This window comes from Helicoverpa armigera, chromosome 26 (assembly GCF_030705265.1).
Source record: "Helicoverpa armigera isolate CAAS_96S chromosome 26, ASM3070526v1, whole genome shotgun sequence".
Lineage (NCBI taxonomy): Eukaryota > Metazoa > Arthropoda > Insecta > Lepidoptera > Noctuidae > Helicoverpa > Helicoverpa armigera.
This window is the reverse complement of record NC_087145.1, coordinates 2,066,684-2,084,881: the sequence shown is the minus strand read 5'-3', so window position 1 is coordinate 2,084,881 and position 18,198 is coordinate 2,066,684. Positions and strand designations below refer to the sequence as shown.

Here is an 18,198-nt window from a genome sequence, read left to right as displayed (position 1 = left end):
CTAAAACAAATACCATTTCTTTACAGCCAAAATTTCTGTAAAAACTAAAAAATACTGTAAAAATCATACTTTTTTTAAACTTAAAAGCCAACCCAACAGTACCCAGCGTGAATACAAGTGATGACGCAACACCCTGGCACATTACCTGTCGTGGTGCTTGTCTAGTAGATACTCCTTGAGACGTCTGACGAGGTGTTCTGACAGTTGCGTCACTTCCGGCCACTGTTTGAGTACCATGACGCCTAACATTACTGCCAGGCTTGTTGTTAGGACTCGCACTCTGAAATGGTGGGTAAATTTTTTGGTAGTTGAATGTTTTTAGGTATACAGGATTATTGATATGGGGCACTTCTAAAATACCCTAACGCTCTTGTTGTGCATGCAGTAAAAGTACTGTTTCTAACTAATTCAATTTAGGGTGTACTGTTTGTACAAAATGAAGTGGTCAAACAATGAAGTTATTTAAAAAAAATTGTTAAAAGGTTCTTAAAAATTAAAGACAGTTTTCTGTTGATGGAGTTTTTTGCAGCACACACCAAAAGACATATAGAAAGTAATGAAAGGCGTTTTTAATGACATTCTAAAATTGCCTTTTACCACAAGAGGGGTTATATTTATTGCAGATAAATTTAAATAAGTGGTTTTGAGATAATTTATATTGAATTGGTGATAAAATGCGTCACAAATACTTTAACAAAATAATCACAAGGCAGAATCTAGTCAACAACTTATTTGAACATTACCTAGTCCTCAAGAAAGGCATAGCAACTCCAGCGATGGTGGCCACAAGCAGTAAGGCTAGCTGCAGCAGGGTCAGCGCCACGTTGAGCAGCTTGACGAGCAGCAGGCGCGGGGGCAGCGCGCCGCCCGCGCCGGCGTCGCCCGCGCCGCCCGCCCCGCCCGCGCCACCGCCGCCACCCGCCATCCATTGTTCTAGTTTGCTGATCTGGTAAACGAAAGATGAATATAATATAATTAATGCTAAAGAATGATCCCGTTATCAAACACTTTTTGAGACGGGATATCACATACCCCTTAAGCTGTGGGTGTAATTAATTTTTATTTATTCCTTTAATTGTAATGGTATGGAACTTAGAATATCAGACCTTTGCTGATTTAAAACAGTTATTCGTTCCGAAGCTCTTTTAGGGCCATGGTAACTATTTCGAACAGTCCCTGAGCCTTGGCATTAAACACAATTTAAAGAAACGTTGATGTACTCTCAAAACTACCTACCATTAAATTACATTGCTTCTACAGAGTTAACCATTTGGCGCAACGATGAAGGCAAAGGTTAAGGTCCTCTTGCCGACAAAATTAATCAAAACATTTAAATAACAAAAAAATTTAGATAGTTATATTGCCAGCTTTCAATAACAAGTAGTGAGCGACAGATATATGTTCATCCCGTCATTCTAACAAACTACAGGATAATAGTATATTTGTAATGAGTACTTACTTTAGTCTGACAGAGGTCGAGTGCCTCGTGAATATCTCGTATCCGCTCCTCGCTCTGGTATTGGACCTTTTCTTCTACGTCGGTTAAAGCTTGCTTCAGGTTCTCCACCTTTCATTTACAAATAATACTTATTATTATCTATCACACTATATTCTCTGTTTCTTGATGAAGAAAATACTATAACACACTTTAGGCTATTAAGTAAATTATTTATACATTGTCGATAAACGAAATGAAAAGGATAAGCAAAATCATTTGTTGGGAATTTAATGGCTGAAATATCTATTTTCTGATAATATGTAAATTAGTTTGATGAAGTCGAAACCATGTGGTTTCTGAACGGGAATACCAAAGAAACTATGGATGGAATAACTAAGTGAAAGTCGGTATGGCGAGGAAGAATATAACTTGTGAAATGACGGCAGATGAAAGAGCATGGATGAAGGCAGAAACATAGATGAAATATTTAACAAACAAATTGGAAATGTAACTGCTTGGTACAGTATAATTTGTTGTACTTACCTCATTTTGGTGCAGTTCAGTGAGATCATTGATTTGTTCCTCCAGGCGCTCCGTCTTGAAGCGTTCCTCTTGTAACGCGGCAGATAGGAACGATACCTCTTGCGACAGGTTCTGTAGATCAATTGTGAGATATATTAGTATAAGATATTTAAATAAATAAATGGACATAATAAACACACTTGAAGATTTTGGGAGGAACTTATGATGTGCAATTTTTATTTTACTATCATAATTGAAAACAACTTTTTGAGGCAATGCATCGCAATATTTTTATTGTTTCGAACATTTGGCAGAGTGAACACGTTACGAAAGTAAAGTAAATAAAAAAAAAAATAAGTTGATAAGCTTTTCGAAACATAACTTTAGACGACTAGAATAAATGTTATAGCTTGACTATTTCGCATAATACATTCGCCAGAGACCGCCCACTGTGTCACCTATACTCTTAATATATTCTTTTTAATTTTCGTAACTTTAATTGATGTACAGTACATCATAAAGAATATATCTATCTACCAAAGTGACAAGCCCTCACAATAAGCCCTTCACAACAATATTAATACATGCATAATATACTCAATACCTTCAGTGCATCTATTTTCTCAGATAGCCGCTCGTAGTCCTCCCTGCGCTCGCGCAACTCGTTCAGTATCGGCTTCAACGTGAACGTCGTCTCCGATATGTTATTTGATCCGGGTTGCGCTGGGTAACTGGAGGGAAAAAGTATTTTTTTATTTATCATCATAATTAAATAAATGTATGTAAAATTATCTAGGTGTCTAAACGTTAAAACCTAAGATTCAAAACTTGGAAAGTGTGAGAAGGTAAATTAGATTTTCTAGCTTAAAAAAAAGGAAGTCTGAAAAGTTAAGGAACGCGTTGAATCTGAATCTCAGAAAGTACAAAAGCTATTAGAAAAATCTTTCAGCGTTGTATAATTTATTTTACAAGGAAGTCTATAGTTGTATATTTTTTTTGTAACCCTCTAACTAACTAAAGGCTCCGAAACTACCAAACCGATTTTTTCACCGTTGGTATACTAGACTATCCCCAATAGTAACATAGGCTATACTTTGTGCGACTATGAGCAGTAGTTCCTTCAGGAAGCGGGTGTTAGTAGTACTAACTTAGTATTAACTTCAAAAGATAAATAAGTGTAATACTCACGGCGCCCCCTCACTGGTGACGGACGAACTAGGCGAGGCATCAGGCGAGTACTTGGGCGCGGGCGAGGTGGCGGCGCGAGGCAGCGTCGACCCGCGCGGCGCCGCCTCGCCCGCCTCCGACGCGCGGGACCCTTCCGACGACGCGTTCGCTGTCACGTTGTAGCAATACTCAATACATCGGATATATGGGGGTGTGACATGTGGTTCAAGTGTTTAGGGGTTTAGAAAAGATGTTACAAAAATACTCGTACCTAAAGTAGGAGATTGGGTGCGAATCAAGTTCATTTGCGTTTACATTTTGATCAGTAAATTATAGAGAGTATAAAATTCTCTATTACTTTTGAGGGGTATTTTTGTAACACCTTGTATTATGTAACTTTCAAAATATATTTAGAAAAATTCTTGAGAACATTTAAAGATACAAGAAATATTGTAGATATGTAAAAAATATGAATAGTGTGTAAATTATTCATAGTGTTATACCAGAAGAAAATTAAGGTAGCTATCTAAATCTAGATAGGCTATTTAGTGTGTTTTGGAGAATTTAATATAATAAAGAATGATATTGTACAAAATAATAATGACTTATGACCTTGCCAAGTTAATCAAATTAATAGGATATAAAAAAGAAACAAAAACAATGATTATCTTACATAATTACCTAATTATTATGTTTATTTTTTTATAGTGTTTTCTAAGAAACCCGTTGTTTTATTTAAGCGAAACTGAAACTAAGTTATTTTACCTAGATTGCAAAGAATTTTGTACATAAATAAATATAAAACTAAAATCTGTGCCAATTATTGCCGAAAGCTTTACTAAATCGTGTTTGTGTAGCTAAATGAAAGCAAAAGACTAATAATGTACATTATTTTTTATATTGAATATTTTTTTTAAACAGCAGAACCCAAAATTTTATGTCAGTGTAAGTATCCACTGCCATACTAGATAAGTTAATTCTTAAAAATAAAATTGCAATAATAAGAATAAATAAATCAGCGATATACAGTATGTAAACACCGGTTTACATTATATATTTATTATGTACACCAACAGTCTGTATATAAATAGTTTATATACATTCATAAGGCTTCATTAACATAGTGACACTAATTATATTACAACGTTCAGTAGGTCTGATCAAAGGTGATCAGGCAAATAAAACATTTTTAAAAAGTTATATTATTGACCTTAACTACTACCAGCTTACTAATTAAGCCAAATTAGTCGCAATTTCACTTAAAACACAAAAGTCCGTTGTTCTAAAAACGACTGTTAAATATGAATTTTCAAGTTAAATTTTCAAAGTAAACCGTTGTTTTAAGAAAACTGAAGAAAACGTTTATGTTTTCAGTGAAGTGACTTCATACTTGAGGTCGACATAAAATAATTTTCATCATTGTTTCATTTACTTGTTATATCTTTGGTTAAAACTACCAAACGCTGTGTGAAAAGTCCCACTATGTATATAAGACGTTATATATTGACTAGCTATATATTGTATTGTATATAAAAACGTTTATTTACCTCGTAATTCCGCGTGTGGTGGCGCTGGCGTGCAAAAGGACAGCATGATAAGCAACACAAATTGACAGTTCGTATTAGACACGGAGTAGTATGCTAATGGAATGTTCATGCACTATTTATGATAGTATAATACGAGTAACATTACATCACTATTGAATGAACCTAAACATATTCTGACTACAGTTTGTAAGAAAAAATCATTTGACTTCTAATTTTATTCTTCATTCAAAATTAGAGTACTTAAGTACTTACTAAACTGTTTTTATTTATTTAAAAAATTAAATGACCTATGAATCAAATACATCCAAAAGTGGTGCAATATTGAATCTTTAAAATTACTTCAAAACTCTTATACTGTTACTGATCTGTCGCAGTAATACAAAGCATGATTGTACTTTATACAAAATCATGAATAATACATGATCACTCCATTCGCTACTTACTCTGCGTAATAGGCTAAATGACAAGCGAGGGTTCACAGCTGTTATTATTCAGATGAGAGTGCTATATGATTTGTGATTTACTTCATAAGTTTAATACCCATATAGTGTATTTCATTTTAAATGTATATTATGAACTTTGGCCATGAAACTCTATTATTATCATTGAGATAAAGGTTTTTGTAATGAGATAATGGAATGATGCATCTAGCTATAAAAACTAGTAAATACGGATCACTTTGAAATGTTTGTGTACTGAGGTAAAAACTGTGAAGATTGCTAATATTCTCAATCCATCAGTTATTGTAAGTAGGTCATGCGAAACCGAAAGAATTAAGTTTTATTTTTTCTCAGTTATTTGTACTATAACTCCGTTTTTTCACTAATAACAAACTCATGCACCGTATCTAACCACAATACATGACTAACACAATTTAGACGTCAAAATATTACTCACAACTTTAACACTATTATCAACAAGATAAGAATGAGATGTACTAAACAATCATTAAAATGATTCACACATAAAAAATAGTATTTATTTACATCCGTATATATAAAAATTAACTTTTAGTTGTCACTTTTAGTTGTAACTTTAAATGGACACACTCAGAGACATTTAATGGTTACTTAAGCCGTTCCTTAGCGCAGATTTTCTATGAGAATCTGTCACTAAAGGAGTGACTTAAGTTATCAATAAATGTCTCTGAGTATGAGGGTAAAACTCAAGAACGGTCTCACCTATCCAAAGCAAATGTTTAGGCTTTATTTAGTAGATGGTTTATGTGAAGTTTGGACAAAATCGGTTTGCATTTATCACATTTTTCATAACAAAATTGATGTACTTTATATAGCGAAACACATAGAAACACTAGTTATTCATGTAAATGATTCACACCGCATCCGGTTAGACTGGAAGCCGACCCCAACATAGATTGGGAAAAGGCTCGGGAGATGATGATGATTCACATATAAAAATATAGTATTTTATTTACATTTTTTGCGGCATTTTTTGCACTTATTAAACAGCATGACGTGCGTGCTCCACTGTGTTTGATAATGTACTGAGCTGATTATCGAATCTCTGACGCTGGGGAAATACTATTGGTCGAGTAACTGTTTAGCGGTAGTGCGATAATTTGTTTGTATGCGAGCTGAGATTTGTGAGAGTTAAGATTTGTAATATTTGTTCCAGTTTTGGATTGTGTGGTAGTTTTTTGATGCTGTTTTGAAAAATTTAAGGCTGCCTGTTTGAATCAAGGAATGATTGACACATCTAAATGGCATAGAATATTTGATTCTGTTAACAATTCAATAAGTATGTATGAAAATTCATGTTTGTATAGTCTAATCTTCGTACTTCGTAGATATCTATAAAATGTATCTTTTAGGCAAGATAAATATCTATCTATCTGTAATAATAAGGCGATATTTTCATAAAATATTTTGATAAGTAAAAAAATGCCTAATTATGTAGATTTTAGACTATGTAATGTGTATGTCATTAATAAATATTTCCTAAATACAGGATAACAACTACCTAAACACTACCAAGATAAGTGTTTAGCTATCGACAACAGATAGTAATAGAAACACGTGACGGATACAGCCTTTATCTTGAAGCGACCGTGAAAATAACAAGTAGGTAACACTTCACTCATTATGTACTATACATATAGTATAATAATATATGCATATATATGAGTATATAATGTATGGAGAACAAAATGACGAGCGGAGATGTCATAATTTAAAACCTCTTAAGTAATTGATCATCTCCCGAGCCTTTTCCCAACTATGTTGGGGTCGGCTTCCAGGCAGAGTACCAGTATTTTACTAGGAGCGATTGTCTATCTGACCTCCGCAACCAAATACCCCTTGGGAAGATTGGTTTCAGATTTTCTTACTTCTGACTACCCGTAACGACTGCCAAAGCTGTCCTTCTAAGGAAGTAGCTTCAACAAAATGCGGGTGGCATCTCCGTTCATCTTTCATTCCTCCGTGCTATGTCTGGCACGAATGTATAATGTCTTTGTATTTACGTAACTATGTGAGATTTGAATAAGTTTATTTATACTTGTATTGTGTTATTTTTGTTCTGTTTAGCGATGTTCTTTTGTAATTTTCATGTGTGGGGAGAAAATCTAGGTATGCTACAGCGAACTTCATATTATAAAGGAAGTCTACGTACGTCTATGACATTGCAGTTTTTTTTTCATACTAAGTGTTGTAAATGAAAATTATCGATAACGATGTGCACTAGATTCTAGATTATCGACAACAATTAACCGTACAACTTTCTACAAACAACTATATTTCGCATACCTAGTGACTTCTAAAAACTACTCGTGCATCAACAATAATAATACACTAATCAACTAACGGATGTGCTAGTAGGAATTTATCTAGTTCCTAATTACACTACATACGTCATAATTATACTTTAGTACGCTAAATACCTACCTAGATAGAGTAGCTATACACATTACGTATTTCATAGCAGTTTTTTTAATTGGTCAAACAATAGTTAATTAAAAAGGTTAGAGCGAATATAAGTTAAACCTTAACCAAATGAAGTTAAGTATAGACAATGAAGATTTTAAATAGTTAATAATATATTATTTACCTTATTTTAAAACGTGGTCTTAAAAAAGTACCAGGTTTAGTACCATGTTTAAACCGGTGTGAGAACGGTGGTCTAAACCTAGGACTAAATTGGGTACTTTTTAAGACCACGTTTTATAATAAGGTGGTATATGTCTATATGATGTATGAAGTTAATTACAAATGGTCTACACTTATATACATATCATATACTCACTAGGACCCGTGTTCTCTGTGAGACAAAATACATTGTATATTATATAATGTACTGTTCAATCTTATTATAATAGTAATATCTATATATTACTTTATTTTATATATTACTTATTATTTATGATTGATAATTAATATATGGGAATATGTTTCATTATGATTGCAGAGGAATCTAACCCAAGGACTTTTCATGACACGAATATAATGTTTCATGAATTTTTGAGACGAACAAAAATGGTAAAAGCATATTACTTTAGCAAATATTTCAGAGAGAAGAGTTGATTTTTTAATGAGAACAGAAACCAGTAAACTAAATAAGCAGACAACGGAAGCTGGACTACATTTATAAAGGCAGTATTTACATTAAACATTATATTATATTTTCATCTATTCGTCGGTATAAGAAGAAAATATTTATGTTTTTTAAAATAATTTTTTCATCGTTTTAATATTTACCTAACTATCGATATTTTAAGCTGCAATAAGTTGCACTGCACTAGTCCTAAAAAATAATTCGTAATCGAATAGAATTTTCTGAAATATGACGTGTTCTGTGTGTTGTTTTAAGAAAAGTGAAAACTACTTATCATATTCTGTGTAAAATGTATTGTTTTAGCCTGGCAAATTCGTATGTGACACTGTCATGGAATATGCGGGATTCTGGGATACGACCGTCTGCTGGACAATCACAATTATTTGTTTTTCTGTCACGTCATACTATTCTGTCATTTATACTATTTCGGACGGCAGAATCTGACTTACAAACCATTATTAATTGTAAAAATGAGAGCATGCTAGTCTAAATCTTCAGATGTATCTCTCTGCAATTCAGGAGTACCACGTCCCCCGCCAACCATGCAAGTGTCACATACTAATTTACGAAGCTACAGTTAACCTCCCACATTTATGTGGTACAGTATTTCGAATGCCACGTCGGCAAGACACCGATGCTATGCACCGCAAAGCTAACACAAGTGTAAGATACAGACCGGCGAGCTGCGCGATGTTGTCCGCGGAGCCGAAGCGGTTGGAGCGCGAGAACAGGTGCGCGAACTCTCTGGGCGCCGCCATCACGCTGCCGCCTAGGCCTGTGATGCCGTCGCGGATGTTGCCGCCTACGTTCCTGGGGAGAAAGAACAGGTTAAGTATGCGGAGTAGAAGTTTATAATAGAAGTATACTCTCACCACCTAACTTTCCACTATTATTCGCTACTTGTGAGCAACAGGTCCCTCTGCCAATCAAAAAGAGCTAGGAAAGAAGTAGTCCGTCCGGGTTTCAACGACGAGTTCCTCCACGTTTCAGAAGGCACGTTCTATAACTGCGGTTCTGGCTATCATTATAATATTCTTTGGAAATCAACAGTTAAGTGAGAGGCCAGAAAGTCTGACAAAGCAGTCTTACCAAGGGATACTTTAATCTTAGCTTTAGATAAACTGGGTTGGGGAAGTCAGACAGACAGTCGGTTCATGTAAAAAGCTGGTTCGCCAAGCCTTTACATATGACCCTTGAGTTAAAAGAGACTATGACCCTTGAGTTTCTTCTCAGGGATCAGTCAGTTAGGAAATGCCGACCTCAGCGTTCTTAAAATGACGTGTAAAAGTGATGTAATGTCCATCTTGCAAAATAAACGATTTCATTTCATTTCATTTCATAGTATAGAAAAGACTAGGCAGATGATGATAATATCCTTAGTCTGAAAATGTCTTTAAAAACTATTCTGTTTGTGAACTGTAGAATACAAAATAACTTACTTCAACCCTTGTCCCATATCTCGTAGCACCTCCCTGGGTTGTCTGTGCGCTTGGCCGCTGGTGCCGTGTTGCTGGGAAGCAAAGAACTTTACACTAAAGTTGAAATCTATTACGTTTTCTGGTACTACATTGGTAATATGATCAAACAAAAAAAACATAAAACTATGTGGAAGGATGCGAAAAATAAAAAGATTCTAAATGTATGTTTTTGTTTGGTAGGTGATTCAAACTTCTTAACTAAAACAAACACTAAAGTCCGCTTTAGTTTTACACTTTGGCTTTACAATAATGGTATAAGTAATATGAAATCGAAACCTTCGAACGAATGCCCTCTATCTAACGACGAAAACCAAGAACCCATGCAGTAGTTTCCGAGTTCATCGCGATTAAACAGACAGACCTGGCAAAACGACTTTTTTTTTATTTGCAGTGAATCAACTAAAAACACCTACCATATTGTAGAAAAACCATGAATAAAAAAAAATAACACAATAAAGGCCCAAGTTCACCGACAACATAAACGTCAGTTTTCTTAAAACAACCGTTTATGAATTTTCACGTAAAATTTTCATAGTAAACACTTGTTTTACGAAAACCGGACGTTTTATACTGTCAGTGAATTTGGACAAGATCGTCTATACAACGCCCTTACCTCCCAATTCTTGATGCGTTTGTTGTAACCTTCTAATTTCTTTTGTAACTGCGCGATGCAGAGTGCACTCTTTTGGTTCTTTTTCTCGAAAACTGCTTTGATGCGCTGGAGTTGCTGTTTGTCTGCGTTCGCGGCTAACTTTAGATACTCGTTCACGTTATCTGAAATATTTTTAATATTCGTGTGCATTTTGTAGCGTAAAAGAGGGACTGGTACGTATTTTGGAGTCATTACAATTTTGGGACGTGATGTGAGTGGGTGGTAATTTACTAAATTGTATCTTAACGTTATTATATAAACTTGTACTTTCAAGTTATAGGTTTCTGAATACACTCCATGTCTGAGGCACGATTGGTTGTTGCATATTGGGTCAATCAAAATTAATTTATTCGAAATAGCGTGAAAATGAAGCCCTTTTCAAACCCTGGCGGCAAATAATTGGGTACCAATTCCATTCAACGTTTGTCAGAGACTTTTAAACCTCTCAGAGAAAGATTACCACAACTTTGAAATAAAAATGTGTGGTTTCATTTTCTGAATCTTTTCATTAGCATTTCTGATCACTAATATAACTGTAATTTATAAATAGTGCTTAACTCACCATCCCGTATAGTCTGTTCCAGTCTTATGAGATCCTTAGTACGCTCGATCTTCGTATTAAGATGCGCAATCGCAGCCATCGCTTTAGACGACGTCACGTTCGCGCCGTCACTCTCATCTTCAAATATTATGTACATTTTACTTTATATTTTAACACTGTATTGTATATTTAAATCATTGAGTTAGGTAACACACAACACTATAGTCAATTTTGATTGTTCAGTAAAACTTATGCCCAAGTTCACAGATAATATAAAAGTCCGTTTTTTCTTGAAACAAACTGTTTACTTTGAAAATTGAATTTGAAAATTTGTAGTAAAACAGTTGTTTTAAGAAAACTGACGCTTATATTGTCGGTGTATTTGGGCCTAAATTGTTTAACGGTTATTCCCAATATACTATCTATGTATTATTTAGGTTACTAGAGGCAGAATTTTAACATTTTCACAAGTTATGTCAAATTTCTGTCTCTAGTAAGCAAAACCAAAGATAGTATAGTGCGAACGACCGTAAGAGGCTATAAATACTATGTAATAAATAACTAGTTTTCTAACAACAAAAAACTTTTTACAGACAATTAGATTTACACGCACAATTAAAGTTAATATTCTTCTAAATATTACAAAGTTACACACTACCTAACCTCTATATATTCTAAGATAAAGTAACTTAATCGTCACGGTAGCCAATCAAATCACGGTTGAGTAATTCAAACTAGATACCAATATATTATTATTTATATGTGGTTATACATAATTACGTTTATATGGTCATTATTAGATAAGAATAAAAGTGTGTTAGTAGTCTAACGATGCCGTCGCGAAGTTATTTTTATTAGCAGTTATAAAGTATGTAATAAATATTGATACGCGTATGTATAATTGGCTATAAAACAGTTATAGCAATTTTGAGAGAATTATTAGGCAGTGCTTTTGGATTCACTCTGAAGTTTTTCTTGTAAAATTAGGTGCCAATGTGACCAAAAAATATTGTGTTATAACCGCAAATTTTCATTCCACTCACAAATTATAAATATGTATTTTTATTTCTAGTTACTAAAAAGCCACTCCACAAAACAAATTAAAACTGTTTTCAGCACTGATTTACTTCCGTTTTTGTGGTTGAAAAATTGTTTCGGTTAGCGTATAGATTTACACAAATAGTAATTGTTTTCACTTCTATGTTTATTAAATATTTTTCCTTTAAAGATATATTATTATATATAATTTGTTTATGTCACTTTTTTATATCACTGTTTATATAAATAGTTAATTTATTTACTCATCTTATTTTAGAGTATGTATTACAGTTTAGCGTCGACTATCAACTAAATAATATAGTTGCGGTATTTTGCTATACATTGTTTGTTATCTCAGGGAAAATGTTTTCGATATACATTTATCGATTATAATGGTATATTCTAATTAAATGTTGGAATAATAATACTGATGTTAGTTTATTACCCGAACGGTCGTTCCCAATAATCTGTCTATCTTTTGTTTTGAGATAGAAAGCTGACATTTCTTGGGTTCATATCAAACTCTGAATGAAAAATAAATTATTCAGATTTGCAAAACATCGGTCTTTGTACGTCAAAAACACAGGACAGTCCCCAAAACGCCCACCCTTTTCACCACTTCCTATGTGTTTTTACTATCAGAATACTCAATCAAATCAGAATTTCATCTAAGCTAATAAACAGGTAGTCAGAATATTGGGAAAGGCCGTAGAAGATTGTGATAGCTAAATATTAGGGTACTCTAGGCATTTTGTTAACAAGCTGTTATAATTTTTAAACTAGAGTTATCTATGTATTGCAATTAGGAAAATTAGTAAAGAATACCTTGATTTGAATATTCCCCTTCCTGACCTGCAATACCAAAATAAATATATAAATAGTAATAACTACTTAAATAAATATTTGTTTCTATAAACTACTGATGAAGAAGAATAATAATATTCTATTTTTTATATAACGTGTAACATTGTACGCTCAATAAAAAAACCTGAAAATAGTTTCATCAGAACAATCAGCAGAATCAATTAAACCATATTCAAATATAAGTTAAATTATAATGTAATTGTTTCTCTCAGAATTTGTTGAAATTAATTTAAAAATAGTTATTGATGTCTGAGCTTTAGCGCATTTAGCGTTACACGTTGTATAAATAAAAACTACATAGAATAAATAAAAAAATGTTATGCTATAAGCCTATTTTGTTTCAGAGGTTAGTTAAAAACTACTTTCTAAAGAAGAAGAAATAATATTGTCCTACCGGCCTATTTTTATAAGAAACGAGTACTAACTACATAGAAGAAAGAATTGTTAACCTATTGGCCTATTCATTAATAAAAAATAAATGTATATTGTTAAATATTAACTTTAGATTTATTTACCTCTATAAGCGGGAGAGCCGTATTCGTCGGAAGACAGTCCATAGGATACGTTAGGACTATAAACTGTGCTCGCGTAGTCGCCCGGTGTTATTAAACCCGGTAGTATTTTCTTCTGTGGTGAGTCTTCCAGCCTGAAATCGAAAATCAATACTTATTATATGTGTAATATCGTGGCTAAATAATAGCAGAAGGGTCGACCGATCATAAAGTTAAGTTCTTGTTATGAAGTGTTTCTCCATGTTTCGGAAACCCTTTAAAAACCCTTTTAAAAACTACTGGAAGTGAAGTGGCCCGCTGAGGTTAATTCGGGGATTATGTGGGTCCTGGCTGTCATTTAAACAGTCAGCAATCGTTGTACATATTCTGAAGCCAGAGTGACAGCATGTCTTACCAAGGGGTATAATCTCGGTTTGCCCGAATGAGTAGGTCAGATTTCAGAATTAAGTTTGACGATAACAGCACTTCTACTTACTCTCTAGAACTGTTCCCGGTGGTGTTGGCTGACAGTGGACTGTTGCCCAGGTCTCTGGAGTGAGACTTGACATGGTGCGCCCTCTCCCCGTGGCGGGACGACGAGCTTGATGACGGCTCCTGCAATTAGATAAGAAGGCAATTATTAAGAGAAATAGTGCAAGAGATTTTGGCACGGATTCACAGAAATAAAATTTTCAGCCACCAGTCGAAAGGTGTTCCTGACAAGGTGAGTCATGTCCTGTATACGGCTATAGAAATAAGCTTTTGTTTTTGCTTTTGTTACGCGTACATAGAAAGCAATTCCCCCAAGGAGTGGAGTTAACTGTTGCACCGTAACGCAAAATAGATGAAAACAGAAGAAGGGGTCAGAAAAAAGAGTCACGTGGGTGATAAACCTTGAAAGTTAACTTTTAACTGCAAAAATACTTGTAGGTATACATAATCTTAGGTTTCAATAAGGGTCAAAGATATAACCTAAAGACCTTTCATAAACCAAGTATTCTAACAAAATTAATAGTGAATACGCATCAATACTAAATGAAGCTCTTCATGTCTTATAATGTCGATCAGACAATGGCCATGACAAATGGATTTACACATGCTATTCTATATAATACTATGCTATAATGATTGATAGATAGATGCACGATACGTCTAACTAAACTGATTGACGTGACAACGGTAATCTGCATTGATTGATTTGGAGGTTAAACTTATGTGGTTATATACTGGGTTACATCCTACTTATAAATGCGAAAGTACGTATAATTAAGGTAGCAACTCCGTGTGTATCGCACTTTCACGCTAAAACTACTGAAAGTTAACTTAGATCGGCTAAATGTTTGGGACATAGATTGTTAAGAATCAGAGAAAGGACAGAGGCTAATATTTATCTGCCTCCGTGAAGAAGTTTCCTCGGGACATATTATGTAGCAGTGGGACAATAAAATGCTCTACCTTTACTATGTACTATACTATGTATAGGCATACAATAATAAAACCTACTATAACTATCAAACAAAACCATAAATCTTAGAGCATTTCAAATTGCAAGTTTCATTTACGTCTCATTTAATTCCATTCATAAAACTCAGTTATTGCTGTACACATAAATATATAACTTTATAATATATCTAGACATTTTTACAGGTATTCCCATCCTATCTAGGTTAAGGGGCGTGCTCATAAATATTCGTACTACTTAGTAAGACGGTAGGTATGTACTGCGAACCTTATAAAGAGTACAACTTTCTATTTTAAAATGTCGTAGTTCAAATGTCTGGTGCTTGGAACAATGGGATTGTTTCATTCTCGCAATTTAGTTTTGTTTTAGTTGAATAAAGGTTCTTATTATCACACGTTGAATTCATGATGACGGGTTTCAGCGACGATTCAGTCTAGGCGACATCTAAGACCAAAGCGGGAGATTTTTCACACCCGACTGGACGTTCCAAAGGCCTTTGTACATATGTTCATTGTGAACTACCAAAGCCTGAAGGGAAAGTCAAATTCAGCTTATATTTCAACCATTGCTGATTTAATGGCTATTATGAACGTCACACTCTGTTAGAAACAGAAGGTCTCATGGAGAAGAGCCGTCAAGAAACTAACCAAAAGGAATTATTTCCCGCACCTATATATATTATATTAGGCTTCTATGTAATTTCGATAGGTATATGGGGTACCCGTAATAACTGTAGGGTTCATCAAAATCAAGTAGTTTTATGTGTGAAACAGTAACAAACATCCATACATGGATGTATGGATGTTTTAATAATGTTAATGTTTTTGACATTAGTGTGAGGTGATCCTCACTTGCTTTAAACCTCACGTTTCTCGTACAGTACCCGTATAAACCTAGGTAGTAATTTGCAGTGGATGCCTTAGTAAACAGATTAACCAGTCAGCAGAACGGAATCGGATTCAACTGCCCACATAGCTGCGGCCAATCAATTCAACACCTAGTAGTTTCACATCTACTATAGTTAGATAGACAACCTTTCTATACTCACTAACTCATGGTATTAGGCGTTACTTTGCTTAAATTCATGACATAAAATGATGGGAAAAATATGTAGCGTTAATTCCGCGAGACAATAAATCGCGGCTTGTACATACTACCTGTTTCACTTGGTTTCATCCGTGTCTCGCGGAAACTAGTTTTCAAACTCGGATAAAATATAGCCTATGTCAACAGGGTATAGTGTAGCTTCCAGTGAAAGAATAAATAAGCAAACAAAGAAAAAAAATCCTTTTTATAATATACTAGCCGTATTCCCGCGATTTCAGCCGCGTCCCGTGAGAGCTACTGCCCGCACCGGGATAAAATATAGGATATGTTACTCGTGGATAATGTAGCTTTCGAATGGTGAAAGAATTTTAAAAAACGGTCCAGTAGTTTTTGAGCCTATTCATTACAACCAAACAAACAAACAAAGTTTTCCTCTTTATAATATTAAGTATAGAAGTATTTTAATGTTAGTAAAAGTTAAGACGAAGTTAAGACTTAAAAATGGATCAATTAATTAAGTAACGTTTACATTTATTTTTGGCTAGGTTGGATTTTTAAACTGAGACATTTCAAGATTTCTACGAAACGAAGATCTGTAGTTAAATACCTAACCAACTCCAGTTTAGAAGCTAAAAGCTATTAAGTAATAATAACAACGAGTCTACAGTTGTTTGCTTTGTCAACAAATGACTCATTTAAAGTCACACAACTTTCACAAAATACACCCGTCTCGTTATAATTTACTTCCTCGATAATAATATAGAGATAAATGCATAAAAATACACGTACAGTAGACCGCACATCAGTGGTAACTGTCATGCACCTTAACTCAATAGTAATAAGAACGATTTTTCTATAAAACTGTTACCACTGACCTGAAGTTGACTGTACTAACATTCCAATGACTTATTATATGATGTTGTTTCAAGGTGATAATGTATGAGACATGAGAATCAGAGCGTTCACGTGAACGGAGTTAATTAATAATTAATGTAGTAACAAAGGTACTTTTAGTAACCCATACTACATTTGAGTAGATATTTAACCAATGGTAAACATTCTTGATACTTAGGACTTTTTACATAAATAGGTACATATAAAATTAATCTATATTAAAATAATGAAAAGGAATCATTTTTTGGTTTGTTTGGCTCCGGAACTACTGAACCGATTTGAAAAATGCTTTGACTACGGTACGGTTCCCACGGGACGCGGGTGAAACCGTGGTAGAACGGCTTGTCTATACTAATATTATAAAGAGGAAAACTTTGTTTGTTTGGTTGTAATGGATAAACTCAAAAACTACTGGACCGATTTTAAATATTCTTTCACCATTAGAAAGCTATATTATCTGCCAGTAACATAGGCTATATTTTATCCCGGCGCGGGCAGTAGCTCCCACGGGACGCGGGTGAAACCGCGGGAAAACGGCTAGTATTTAATAAATAATAAACGAATGCTTAAATTGATTGAAAATCTGCGAACTCGAAGAGGAAGATGTCCAGGATAGAGCGAAGTGGAAGAAGAAGATACGGAAAGCGGACGTCGTCACAAGACGGGATAAACGCTAAGAAGGAGAATGCTTTAATCTATCTATACTAATGTTATAAAGCTGAAGAGTTTGTTTGTTTGAACGCGCTAATCTCAGGAACTACTGGTCCGATTTGAAAATTTCTTTCACTGTTGGAAAGCTACACTCTTTCCGAGTAACGAGACTAGATTTTATCCCGATACAGGCAGTAGTTCTCACGGGACGCGGGTGAAACAGATGCTTAAATTGATTATTATATTTACATTGATTTTTAGCCGCATTTTATTGTTTTAGCCATTTTTTAAATAAAAATTCATAAGTATCAAGATTGTTTACCATTAGTTAGACTGCTTACTCAAACGGAGTAGTCTACATACTGTACTTTTAGTTAGAAGTTTTAATTTCATGTTTTGCATATGAGTTTTTACTGCAGTAATGCATTACAGCACACAGAGAAAGTTAGAAAACAGTCATAGTTTTTAATGAAGGCAGTGTTTAGTTTATGATGTTATTTGCATTCTGTATAATTCAAAAGTGTACTAGTGGAACGATGTAAGGTTTTTAAACTGAGCATGGGAGTTTGAAATGGAGTATATGCGATTTTGTAGATGAATATAAAAACTATCTGTGCCCAGCATCCCACGGGAACTGCTTCGCACACCCGGATAAAAAGTATCCTATGTTCTTTCTCACGCTTAGTACTTGAGACAGTAAATCAGTTCAGTAGTTTTGGTATATAAGCCGGACTGACCGACAGAGTGATTTTCGCATTTATAATATTAAAGTAAGGACTTTCTTAAATATTTAATAGGTACGAATTGTAAGCAGAATAAAATATTTCAAACATATA

The 18,198-nt window shown here is 34.2% G+C and overlaps 1 protein-coding gene across 8 annotated transcripts in view; it reads right to left on the bottom strand.

Annotated features, from left to right (window-relative positions):
* The window catches only part of LOC110379744 (transmembrane and coiled-coil domains protein 2), a 41,580-nt gene that overhangs the window by 4,183 nt on the left and 19,199 nt on the right, over positions 1–18,198 (bottom strand). The window contains exons 3-17 of one of the 8 annotated variants that reach the window (XM_021339533.3): positions 13,805–13,923; positions 13,333–13,463; positions 12,779–12,805; positions 10,937–11,053; positions 10,336–10,496; positions 9,684–9,769; positions 8,921–9,054; positions 7,936–7,950; positions 4,675–4,698; positions 3,149–3,296; positions 2,565–2,691; positions 1,982–2,092; positions 1,460–1,567; positions 744–946; positions 146–280 (exon numbers count right to left, since the gene is read on the bottom strand). In XM_021339533.3, coding sequence (XP_021195208.3) covers positions 146–280; positions 744–946; positions 1,460–1,567; positions 1,982–2,092; positions 2,565–2,691; positions 3,149–3,296; positions 4,675–4,698; positions 7,936–7,950; positions 8,921–9,054; positions 9,684–9,769; positions 10,336–10,496; positions 10,937–11,053; positions 12,779–12,805; positions 13,333–13,463; positions 13,805–13,923 — 1,646 coding nt within the window. The remainder of the gene's footprint in view (positions 1–145; positions 281–743; positions 947–1,459; positions 1,568–1,981; positions 2,093–2,564; positions 2,692–3,148; positions 3,297–4,674; positions 4,699–7,935; positions 7,951–8,920; positions 9,055–9,683; positions 9,770–10,335; positions 10,497–10,936; positions 11,054–12,778; positions 12,806–13,332; positions 13,464–13,804; positions 13,924–18,198) is intronic. The other 7 variants (XM_021339534.3, XM_021339535.3, XM_049849466.2 and 4 more) reach the window with 7 other exon arrangements.